At 55.4% G+C, this 12,467-nt stretch overlaps 1 protein-coding gene and 1 long non-coding RNA gene across 2 annotated transcripts in view; one reads left to right on the top strand and one right to left on the bottom strand.

The window, feature by feature from the left end:
- Positions 1–12,467, top strand: part of LOC149854069 (uncharacterized) — a 29,119-nt gene that overhangs the window by 10,196 nt on the left and 6,456 nt on the right. The window lies entirely within an intron of this gene.
- On the bottom strand, positions 1,082–12,285 carry LOC149854070 (uroplakin-3b-like). The gene is made up of 6 exons (XM_090026412.1): positions 12,081–12,285; positions 9,850–9,999; positions 7,345–7,567; positions 5,664–5,740; positions 4,822–4,951; positions 1,082–3,892 (listed from the first exon to the last, which is right to left on the bottom strand). Exons 1-6 carry the CDS (start codon positions 12,136–12,138, stop codon positions 3,736–3,738), a joined length of 795 nt encoding a protein of 264 aa, XP_089882538.1. The 5' UTR covers positions 12,139–12,285; the 3' UTR covers positions 1,082–3,735.

The following is a 12,467-nucleotide window of genomic DNA, read 5'->3' as shown; positions in this document are numbered from 1 at the left end:
GGTCCCTTCTGACCCCAAACTACTATGAAACTACTGTGGAGTGAGGATTGCTGAGGAGAGAGGCAGGCTGTGCAGGAGGCATAGGCGACTGGTGCCTCCCAAGTCTGGAGGGGCACCAGAGTGCCAATGGGGGGTGTCTCCCAGCAGCCGATCACTGATGTGGTGGGTAAAGTGGATCCTGCTGCCCTGAAAGAGGGACGATACCTCCCAGCTGGAGGCCTTAGAAGAAGAAAAGGGAGGGTCAGCCTTGCAGTACTGCATCTGCCACAAGCATAGGTGGGAGAAGCGGGGAGGGCTAACGCGGCATAGCCCCCACAAATGCGGGGCAGCGGTAGGGCAGCAAGGCAGCCTGGCCAAGGGCTTCCAGTGGCTGCAGCAGGGGTGAGGAGGGAGTGGGCCTGGAGCTGGGGCTAGGGGAGGGGTGCGGGACTGAGCCGGGAGCAGTTGTCCAGGGGCCATGGCTCCCGCTGCTACACACACTCTGGGAGGCATGGGGACATGTGCCCCCAGATCAGTGTGGGGCAGGGCAGGCTGCTCTCACTGCAGGCGGCGGTGGCACTGGGAGGGGGCTATGGGGGAGGGGGCTGCAGCCACCCCAAAATTCACCATAGTCTCCTCAATCCCCCTCCCAGTGTTGCCCCCACCCCTCTGCCAGGGAGAGCCAAGTGCAGCCCCAGTGTCAACCTGCAGAGGCAGCCTGCTCTGCCCTGCTCGCACAGATCTGGGGCCACATGCTCCCATGCACTCCTGGGACACATGCAGCAGCAGGAGCCACCCCCGCCCCCATGACTTGGAGCAGATGTAGGAGTCCCGGGGGCTCTGTCCCCTCCAGCCCAGCAGCACAGCTGAGGTTGACCCCACTCCGGCCCCCAGGTCTGGGCCCCCCCAGGTGGTGCAGGGAGGCAACTGGGGTCAGTGCGGGGCTGGGGGGGTGGCAGATTTCTTGACACAGGGGGCACCAACACCACGCAACAACCCTGGAGCCCCGGGTCAGCATGGCTCCCTCCTGATCCCTGCCCAGTCCCAAGCCCAGCCCCACTTCTTCCCCGCCCCCATCGCTCTTTCCTCTCCGCCACCCCTTCCCCCACAGATTTTCCCACCTGGGGGGCGTGTGCATGCACTCAGCCCTCCCCAATTTTTTTTCCCCTCCATGTATGGCCAAAAGGTTGGGCTCCGTTAGAGTGTGACAATGTGCATGGGTGTTAAGAGCATGCCTGCAGGTGTGCACATAGGTGCATGCAGTTTGTGTGTGTAAGAGGAAATAAACCATTTTTTCCTGCTTGTTTAAGCCTTGTCTTGCAGTAGTCCCCGTTCTACTGATCAGGAAATGGAGAGGAAGGGACATGGCCAAGGGCACATAGGAGGTTAGTAACAGAGACTCCCAAAGGCTGTGCTATACCCACTGCACTGGCCTGTCTCCACCCGTGCTCCTGATTCAGGATGGGAGCTCCAGCTTCCTGTGCAAGGCGTTAGCCAGCAGGATTGTTGCTGTCTGAGATCATATTGGCGAGGGCTAACATTTCACATTTTGTCTTGCACAGAGATGCATTCCCCCCCGCAGCCCATTTTCATGGGGCATGTGTGCAATCCTTATTCTTCCCATTGCAAGGGCTGCATCAGCACTGAGTAGCCCTGCCTCTTACTCAGACACAGGCCACCCCTTCCCCTCCAGCTCAGTCTTTCTCTGAGCCTCTTTCACCCTCCAGCCTCCTTGCACATCCACCCGCCTGCAGGAAAGTGCTGTGACATTCCTTGGCCTAAGATGATTGTGTCTTTACACAGTTTAGTTTGCTCATGGATCCCCTCTGTAGCGCTGGGTGCTTGAGGCCTTTCCTGGCTGTGCGGCATTGCTGTATATCAAGCAGCTGCTGCACCCAGTTGATGCCAATGCACTTGGTAAGTCCTTCTGGTGGAAGGTGCCATGTTAGGGAAATGTCATTCATGACATCTCTGGCTCCTGGAATGCACCATTTTCTTGCAGTTATACCATGGCCACATTGTTTGGTGGGGTGGTAAACAAAGCTGGGTGAAGATGGAGCTGGAGCTGTGTAGCAGTTTGTGCCTGCAGTGTGTGCTCAGCAGTTCTGCCTCCTAGACACTCCCTGATCAGGAAGGTTTGGGACAGCTACAGAGGTCAGAAAGGGCAACAGAGACGCAGCACTTTAAAAATGCATACTACAGTTTACTTCTCAGGGGACAGATCATTTGTATAAAGACTGACCCCTTCCCCCAGCAATACGTACAGGAAGCTGAGCCTCTCACAGTCCCGGCCCGCTGGATGGTCCCCGAGGATGGCTTCCTACTGGGGCCAGGGAGGGAAACTGGTATCTGGTCCTTTACATGAGGCCTAGAGTTCCCCAATCTGCACCCCTGCTGGGCTGATTCATCTCCTGGTAGGACAGCTCTGTTACAGCCTGGCTGGGCTACTGAATTGAGAGCACTGGTAAGACAAACCAATGTCAGTAGCCATTAAACTGAGACTTTGGCTTTGCTCCCAGACTTTGGCCTGGCTAGATGGCTCAGCTCTCACCTAGATAACTGTCTTGGACTTAGAAGCCATGGGGATAGGCTGCGGAGGGGGAATGCTGCTTGCTTTCTTCCCCAGTCACCTGTTGGTGTTGGCTGTGCTGGCTGGGCCCGTTCTGGGCTCCCCTGAAGGACTGTCACATGTCAGACAGCCAGGCAGAGGGGAATGATAATGTCTGGACTCCCTCAAACTTCAGAGAGCTGTTTGGGTCCAGGAGTCAGGCCCAGGCCTATGCCTGTCTCCTGGAGCAGCTTCTGCTCTGCTGGGGTGGAGAGAAAAGCCACTGAGAACAGCAAGCCCTTGCTTGTTCCCCACTGTGGATACAGCGCTGGCATTTTAGCAGAGGGAAGATCAGGCTGGGCTGGACTGGGCTGGGCTTGGTTTGCTGCTGGCCTTTCTGTGCCTAGGGTCTTTGCTCTTGTTGCAGTGTTACCACCCCTGGACAAGAGAATCAACAGGACAAGGCGGACCTGCCAGGCTAGCACAGCACCCCGGGATGTGCCCTGGGCAAGAGGAGGCTCCTTCTGTGGAGCACCCGGGGCTGCTTCCTCTGCTTACCTGGAGGCTTTGCAGAAAGGGGATCCAGCTGCCCATACTCTCGCCTCCTGCCTCCCCGCATCCTTGTGCTGTGATGTCCCCATGTGGCCTCACCCTGTCAGCGACGCTGTGGCTGCTTACAGCATCTGCCTCACTGGCACAGGATCCTGGCGAGGGACGCCTGCCAGCATCTGCACCTCGGCAACCCCCCTCCACAGGCTCCTATTGTTATTCTGGCCCCATCAGTAGGTCCGGGAACCAAATGGATCCTGAGAGCCACAAATTGTGGAGAGGAGCTGGTGGGCACCGAGCCCTGAGCTCAGCACTGGGGAGCGGCATGGGGAGTTAGCAGAGCCTGACCTTTGATTGACGGGGCCGGGAGCGGGGTGTGTTTGCAAGAGCCACAACCAGGCAGGGCACTAGAAGCGACAACAGGAAGGCAGGGACTCGAGCTGAGGGCCTGCGCGGGGTCCCCTCCCTTCCTGGTGCCATTGAGGCCTGGCAGCCCAGGGCGTGTGAATACAGCGCTGGGCTGGGTGCAGGAATGGGGGCTGTGTAGTGGGGAGCAGGGTGGGGGCGCTGGGGTCAGGGGCCAGCAGGGAAGTTGAAGCCATAGTAGAGCCTGAGTGAACATCAGCGAGCTGGGGACCATGGAGCAAGGGAAGCTGTGGCTAAGAGGAGGCAGCTGGGGACCCTGGCACGTCACTGAGGGGCTGGGGTGGGGCCTGAGATGGAGGGATGTGGTGGGTGTCATAGTGCCGCCCCTTGAAGGACCCAGCAGGCGGCTCCTCTGCCACGGCAGAATCCTCTCGCTGCCAGAGCTTAAAGCTGCAAGAGACCAAGAGATGTAAACACGGAGGCAGTCAGTTGCAGGGAGATGCACAGGGGACAGGACAGTACCCACTCCCGGCCCTCCCACGGCACCTGGCTGAGCTGCTGGCTGTGCAGAGGCCAAACTACCCTCCGCCCAGCTGAGATGGTGGGGCAGGAAGGCCCCCAGGACAAGCTGGCCCCACCCTGGCCTCCTCCCACCAGGTGCTGAGGGCAACTGGTTGGGAAACTGGGGTAACTGCTCCTGAGGGAAAATGGCTGGGAAAAGAAATAACCCCAAAATTGGTTTTCTGTTCAAAGCAAAGCTGAAACCTGTGGCCAAGAGCCTGGCGGGAGTAATGGAGTCATAGCATGAAGGGCAGTACTATGGGAGGATGCTTCGTGTGATGGCCATGGGATGTGCCCTCTGCCTTCTTGTGGGGCCGTGGCTGAAGGGCAGCCTCTGCGCAGGGAGGCAAAGCAATGGGGCCACTTCAGACACCTCCAGGCAGGCAAGGGAAAAGACTGGTGCCAGCTAAGCTCCACACAGACAGCTCCCTAGGACTGAACAAGTCAGAAAGCTGCTCTCTGGAGAAAGGAGACTGTCTGTCTGGAGAGGCTGGGCCTGCCGCTGCTGGAGAGGGGAAGCTGCAGGTAGCACGCAGACCTCCTTCTGTTCTCTCCAGTGCCTTGCGGTGTCCCTGCTGGCAGGTTTAAACAGGCCTCTGGTGTAAGCCAGCTGGCTGGGCGCTGTGGGCACCAGGGGTCACCCAAGGGAACAACAGAGGGTCCCAGGTCCAGCCAGACCCATTCACACCAGCCAGGGGGACGCAGTCCACAGGAGGTGACCAAGTGCTGGGGGGGCCTTAGGGTCCCACTGGCTCAGGCTGACAGATCGCTCCCTTAGCAGAAAAGCTGGGCTGCTCTGCGTTCCCCTTGGGGCTTACCACTCATAGGCACTTGTGCAGAGGAATGCGAGGGTCAGGATGCCGACTAAGCTGGAAAGGATGACGGTGATGACAATCATGGTGCCGCTGCGCCTCCCTGGCCAGGTGTCAATGGTGCTTGACCTGTGGCCTGCAGCAGAGGGAGAGAGGAGTGGAGGGGGTCTCCTGAAGCACTGAATCCAGTGCCGTGCCCTCCACAGGGCAGGCTTTCAGTGCAGGCATGGAGAGGAAGGTGTGCAAAGGGAGGAGAAACCAGCTATGGGGTGCTGGATACGGAAGGGTCTGGGAGGACAGGGAGGTCCTGGGCAGAAATAGGGAGGAAGATGGCAGAGGTTGGGATCAGTGGGGCCCAGTTCCCTCTGTAGTGCTCAGTCCTGCTCAGTAATTTCCTTGCTGAGCTTTCACTTTCCTCTCTGGTTCAGTATCATGACTGTTTGACAAGTGTCATCCTTTCCATGATTCCCCCCGAGGACTGGAAAACGGTTGTCATACAGGGTGTATGCTGGACTGCTGCTATGAGGCCAAATGTGGAGAGGCAGTGCTGTTCCATCTGGCTCACCCGTCAGTGAGACCAAATGAGTCCCAGGAGTTAAAACTTGGGTTATGAAAAGCCGAGTCTTTCTGAGAGGGGAAGGGGCCACTGCACTTGTGAAGAGACCCTGTAAGAAAGTCCATTTCAGGCATAGGTCAGTGCTGGCTCTCAGGGATTCATTACAAACTCTGGCAGTCTGCAGCCATTTTTTGCGCTGTCCAGGCAGTGTGAATAGGCACATGCAGGGCGTAAAGGGAACAAGAGCCCTACCAGTGAAACTGGTAAGCGGTCCCTGTCCTGCTGGTGTTACCTTGCTTCAGAGTGATTCTTTCAGACCATCTTGTCTCTGCCTTGGCGCCACTGGAATCCAGGATGAGAAACTTCACTCTGAAAGGAGGGGGAGCGTGGAGGAAAGAGAGAAGGTCAGTGAAATCTAGCTGGAATCCAGCCCCTCTTTCCCTTTGGCACCAGAGATCCTGAAGCAAATTGCAAAGCCAGATAGGGCCCCTGTGCTCCGTGATAAAAAACACCCTGTTTAACAGGCAATCCCTGGGTCTGTCCATGTTAGCCAGTCCAAGACTTTTGCCTACTGGAGGGGTTGACGCTCTGCTGGTGTGAAGTGATGGACCTGTGGCGGATCTAAAGGAGCTGTAGTGTATGAGACCAGCAGATGCTCTGGACTTTTATCTTGTCTGAATTTTAAGGCTGGAAAGGACTGATATTGTCCCTTCTGCAGGCCACAGAGCCTTATCATTCATCACTGGAGTGAGGCTGTGGCTTCTTTTTGAGTTGTGACATTTCTTTTGGAAGGACAGATAGTGATTCTTGAGTGCTGGAGAATCCCCAGCAGTTAATTGTCCTCCCTATTTAAACATTCCTCCATATTTCTCACATGCATTTGTTTATTTTCAGTGTCCAGCTATTGGGTCTCACTCTGACTGGGAGCATGAAGAAAGCCCCTGCTCTCAGAAGCCATATGGTGTAGGAACAAAAGGATTGTGATCTTGCCCCCTTTGAATCTGCTCTTTGGGAAACTAGAGACAGCAAGCATAAAAAAATCCCAGGCTCAAGGTCCCTGAAGCATCTCAGGTCCTGGGGGATCACATGCCAGAATAAGTAGGAAGGAGAGAATGGAGGAGAAATCTTCCCTCCCCCTGCTGAAGAGGTGCAGGTGGCACCTACATCATAGTTGTAAGGACAGGGGCCAGGAACACACTGGGGGCATGAGTTCTTCAAGAGCCCAGGAGTCACTAAGGCAACCAAATCCTTAGCAAGCAAGAGATCCCTAACCCTGTGGTCCAAGGACTGGAAGCCGGAAGGCTCCTGGAAATGTCACTGACCCTCCTTGTCCCTTAGTCAGCCCAGCCATATAAAGTGGGTGAAAAAGAACCAGGAATCTCCTTAGAGCATGCATATGCTGGAGAGAGAAGTAACTGGGGGAGAGAAAACTCAGAAGCAGCCAAGGTGCAGACTCATAGATTCTAGGGTTGGAAGGGGTCTCAGTGGGCCACCTAGTCTGACCCCGTGCCCCTGGCAGGGGTCATCAAACCTGGGATCATATGATCCCATCCAGGTGCCTGTCCAGTCCAAGATGCTGTACTGCTCAGAGGTGATAGGGAACTCGCAAGGCTGGGAGGGAAGAGATGGGGCCCTTGATATGAAAGATGTTTAATGTCTTAACAGTAAGCTCTTTGGGGCAGGGACCTCTGTCTGTGCTGTGTTTGTACAGTGCCTAGCACATTAGAGGTCCTGCTCTATGCCTGGTGGTCTTCAGAGCTACCTTCTGCAATCCAAAAAACCCACTAACATCCCTTCTCCATATACAGCTGGACTGAGCCCCCTCCTGCCTCCAGCTGCCTGTTTTACTGACCAACGGTTTCTACAGACTGCCAAGAGGTTATTCTGCATCCCCCTGGGTGTACACGATGGGGGATGTGCCCCTCGAGGCAGGTGATGCCTTGCTGATTTATCTTGGGGTCATCCTGCCTCACCTGTAGGGCCCGGGGTTGGGCAGGGGTCCATTGCAGTGCTGCCGGCTGTTGTCATTCCTGCAGAAAGCATCACTGCCCACTCTGAGCACGCTTGTGTTGCTGCTCCTAGGACATGGGAAGAAGGTGATGGTAGTCCTCAGGGTCATGTAATGGAGAGCAGTCGAGAGCCGCTGGTAGGGTGGGATATCATTGCGAGATGTCGGGTTTTTTACACTGGAGGTTGCTGTTGGTTAAAGATGAGGTGAGAGGGAGCATTGATCAGCTTAGGGGTGAGAGAGGCAGACGTGAGGCAATGCCAAGATCCTGGGTGATCAGGGTTGAATCCCAGCCTTGCCAGTGACTTCCTAGGTGACTTTGGGCTGTCATTTAACCTTTCTGTGCCTTAATTGCCTGTGGATACAATGAAAATCTCAACCTTCCTCATGTCATGGAGACATGCTGGGAGGCTAACTGTTGCCACAGAGGGGCTCAGGTACTGTGATCCTAGGGATATGAACACACTAAAAATCTGCAATCCAAACACTGTACAGCTAGAAACACACACAGAGCAAGGATGTTCTCAGGACTGGTCAAGGTCCTGGTTACAGCAGACTTGCAAACACTACACCTGTTCAGGACTAGAGGTGAGGCTACAACTTGCACCTGTCTACTCTAAAAGCACGAGGCTGCTGCTGTAGCTATAGCAGAGGCTGGGCTTATGACCTGAAAAAGGGCATGTGGCCAGCGGAGAGTGAACTTGGGCTCTCCCTTGGGCACTATGCCAACACCTCCTCTGGTCTCTGACCTGAGTTGGGTGATGCTTTATACTCAGGCTAAACAGGATAAAACCTGCTTACGGCTTCCACTGGGGCTGGTAATCTGCAGCAAGGACACAGGTTACATCACTTGAATGCTTGCATTCCTCCAATGTCTTCCCACAATTCCCCCGGTGTGCCCAGAAGGAGACATGAACTTTCTCACAATTCACAGAGCGGCTCAGTTTATTGCAGAACCGTGGGTTATACTCGGAAGTCCTAATGACGGGCTCAGAGGGCAGTCCTAGGAAGGTGCGTTAATACAGATGGTGTTGTGCCCTGTGGCTGTTCGCACCTCAGCCAGGCTAACCCTGCTGTTCAGCCTGGGGTGCTGCTCACCCACGTTAACTCTGTAGCAAAACCCTACCCCAGGCCTGAGAGGCCTCTTGGTAGAGAAACTGCATCTCTACTGCATGTGTTCCTTGTTTGGTGTGGGCTGGCAAAACTCCTGGGGTAATCTGGCACTGTCCTGTGACAATGGCCACAAATCCTGCCTGCATCTTTATAGCATGGCTGTGCAGGAGAAGCCAAAGCCAGAGTGGGACATGTCTGCTGAATGGCAAGGCCATATCAACTGGTGCCTCTGGGTGCCAATGACAGTGTCCCCCTCTCCCCTACAAGGACAGAGAGCGCTGAGCAGCCTGCAGGGTGGGGGACATGAGGGAGCCTATTGATGAACTGGTGGCAGAGCCATATAGGTAGACTGTGATACACAGGAGGATAGAAATGTTCCAGGCCTGGGGCGCAGATGGGAACCTAAGATGCAACAGCAACAGAGTGATGGTAGTTGGCAGGCAACACTGGCCCTACTGGCTGGGCTGGGAATATCACAGGGCTGTTATGAGCACCTCTGCCCCAGAGGCAGATACCTGCGAAAGGCCAGATAAAGTTATCCCCATTGTAAACAGGCTGAGATAAGAGCAGTTGAGGGCCATGCCCCAGGGTGGGAACTGATAATGTGCAGGAGTAAGGAAGGTACATCTCTCGCCTCTCTTCCCCTCCCCTCCACACAGCCTGGTGCAGCAGCTGGGAGCAAACCGAAGGGCAAGGTTTCCCCTCAGGCATTGTCTAGAGTAGAGACGACAAACCTGCAGAACCAGTGGCTCCAACCCACCATGACTGACCCCACATTCCTGGGAACCTATCAGCCTCTTACCCTAAAATGCCATGCAGGTGCATGGGCTAACGCCCATTACTACTTTTCAAACTATTGGCCTTGAAGGCCTTAAAAGTATGTTTCCCTTTACCAATGGCTAGAGGCAGTGCAGTTAGTCTGAATGGCAGCTGTCCACCCTGCCTGGACTGAAAAAGACATTGGGAGCCCTCAGGGTGAGCTCTTACATAGTTTTCCCACTATCTTAGATCTCTCAGTCTTGAGGCCCTGGGCATCAGAAGTCATTCTGGAAATTCAAGCCTAAGTGAATTAATTACTCAAAGCTACAGAGTAAGCCAGTAGCAGAGCCAGGATGAGTGCCTAGGCCTCTCAGTGCCTTGTGCTGCCCAGGCTGCCTTTGCTACCCCAGTGGCTATAGATTAGGTGGGAAAGACAGTGGAGCTACAAACCGGTGTCCCCTAGAGAAGAGGCAGAGTTCAAATGGGACCAAGGAAGCAGAAGGTAAGTAGAGGCAGTGATGTTCCTCCTTGACAGACAGAGCCCGAGTGCAAGGGAAGTCAAACGAGCAAGAGGTACAGTGAGGTTAGCAGCACGTACCATTAGCGAAGGCAACAACTAGCCAGATGTCATCAGTGGCGTTCACGTACTGATCGAAAATGCAGATGGGCTGGTCCAGGCTGAAGGTGGAAGCTGTGAGCTTCCCTTCCAGGGAGTTGCCTGTGATCTGCGGCGTGTAGGGCACTAGCTCTGGGGGACCACAAGGGGGAACACAGTAAGTGCCAGTAAGGGGAATGCGTGGTAGGGCCCGAGAGAGACAGGGTGTTCAAGCCTTCCCCTTTTCCACTGCATGGGAGATCCATCAGAAGTTGCACTGGGAATAAAAGACCGCAGGCATGTGCAGGGTGAGGCTGTGCACCATTTGGATTTTCACTGCCTCACTGCCAAGAGGTAAATGCACAAACTAGGTGCCTCAAACCAACCCCAGACAGCTGCCTGGGCTAGTTTGGGAGCAGGAAATCCTGTGTCTGTGCAGGGGATGGACCATGCCATCTTGGAGGTCCCTGTCATCCTAAATCAGGGACTCTGCCTCAGCTGCATTCACTTCCAAGGCTCCTGCTGGCATCTGGGCTGGCTCCTTCTTTGCTCTAGGCTGACAGGGCTCCAGAGGCAAAAAGGCATTGCTTGCTGCCTACAGTAGAGCAACACCGATCTGTGCCAGCTGATCTGTGCCCTGGGTACCAATGTGACTGATGCCCCCATGGTTCAGCCTGGGAAAGGGCTTCCTGCAAAGCAGATGGACAGGCTACTAGAGCTCTGCCCTATCCTAACTTCCAAACCTCTGGAAACCATTCCCATCCACCTCCAACCAAGTAAGCAAGCCCCCAAACACCTGCTTACCTCTTCTTTCAGCATGCTCGGCTGCCGTGGTCTTTCCAGTGTCTCCCTGCCTGCCCACCCCCTGCCCTGCCTGTCTTACTGGACACACATTTGGAAAGGTCTTAGCAGCTTCTTGTGCTTTGTGTGGGAAGTCCATGAGGTTTAAAGGTGCCTGGTGCCCAGCAGGGCTGTGGGGCTCCATCCCAGAACTCAGAAAGCAGCTGGAGCCTGGGGCCAGCAGGGAGGGACTTGGTAAGGAGCGGGCGAGAGGAGAACTGATAGACTAATGCTTTCACCAGTTCCCCTCACATCGCTCTGGGAGTTCACAGCTCAAACTAGTCTCACCTGAATACCTGCTGGTGCTAATCACAGAGGTGTAACCAGTTGTACTTGCTCCTGTCCAGGCCTTCCTGCTTTCCAAATTGTCCTTCACAGACCATGGGCTGGTGCTTGCCCAGTCCGGTTCTAAAGGAGCACCATAGTCCTCTGTGACTGAACAGCTGCCGGACTGGCAGCTCTGGACCCCAGAGTCTTTACTGCTCAGTTGTGTTGTAGTTGCAGTGATGCACTTGCTGCTGTCCAGGCCCAAGATACAGATATCCCCTTCCCCAGACAGCTTACAATCCCTGACCCAGACAGGTACAGCATGGACGCCAGCAGGGCCAATGGGCCCCAACCCTGGTGCAGAGATGCCACTTGTGCACTGAGAAGACGGTTCAGTCTCCACAGCCCATTCAGCTCCATGCCCCCTTCGTTGAGGCTGACTATTGCCATTGCTACCCAGTGTAGACGCTGGGCCGGGGGAACAGACTGGTTCCATGAGCTTCATTTCACCAAAGAGCTGCAGGTGGCCCTGGTTTCAGTCTCTTCCAAGAGGTGCCCAGTTCTTCGCCCACATTAACAAATCCAAACAGTAGGTGCCCAGTTCAGAGGCCCAGCTCTCCCTGCTGCTCTGAGGCTGTGTGACTGCCCGGGGACAGAAGACCCACCCGGAGGTCCCTCTAGCCAAGTGAAAGCCATGGGTGGGAACGCAGCCCAGCTCCATGCTGATGCCGGGGCCACCTGCCTCTGGCGGCAAGCTGGTCCTGAGGCACTCATCATGAAGCTGAGCCAAAGCCCAGTGGAAATCAGTGGGTCTTTCCACTCTCTCCAGTGGGCTTTTGGATCAGGCCTCAAATGCTTCCCCAAGAGCAGCAGGAGCAGTGATCTTAATGCAAAGCCATTCAACAGCTGTAGGATACAAGGGGTTTCATGTCTCCCCGACTGACGTTTTGGGGAGGAACGCCCCGTCCCCACCAAATTCCCTTCTTCCATTATAGATTTAGCAGAAAAAACCTGTTGGCTCCTAGAGCTCTCCCTGCCCGGCTCTGCCCCCTCCCCACAGCCTTCAGCCTCTCCTCACAAAGGAAAAGCAGCACCTTGTAACATCCCCTGTAGTAATGAAAACTTACCTAGGCCCTTGACTAGGCAGCTCCCAGTCAGCACCAGCAGCACCAGGGGCAGCTCCATTGTAGCCCTGGTTCTCCCCGTGCTTTCCTCTGAATCGGAGCAGACACCTCTGAGGTCACGCTGCCTCTCCCGCTGCCCAGTGTACTGGTGTGAAGAGGACAACAAGGGTAGGATCTTTCCCCACAACCCAACCCCGAGGTTGTTTACTGTCACTCCTCTTCTCCCCCCCACCCCCCCGCCTGCATCCCTCCCACTACCTGTCCCCCTTGGGAGGACCCAGTCCTGATAGCAAACAGGTCAGGCTGGTTCTTCCAAAGTGCTCAACCCCCCTGTTGAAAACAGAGCAGCCAGGCTAAGGTATGAGGCCATCCCTTTTGGCTGGGTGGGAG

The sequence above is a fragment of the Crocodylus siamensis genome, chromosome 13, assembly GCF_052110815.1.
Source record: "Crocodylus siamensis isolate JL-2025a chromosome 13, ASM5211081v1, whole genome shotgun sequence".
NCBI lineage: Eukaryota > Metazoa > Chordata > Crocodylia > Crocodylidae > Crocodylus > Crocodylus siamensis.
This window is presented reverse-complemented; position numbering and strand designations above follow the sequence as displayed.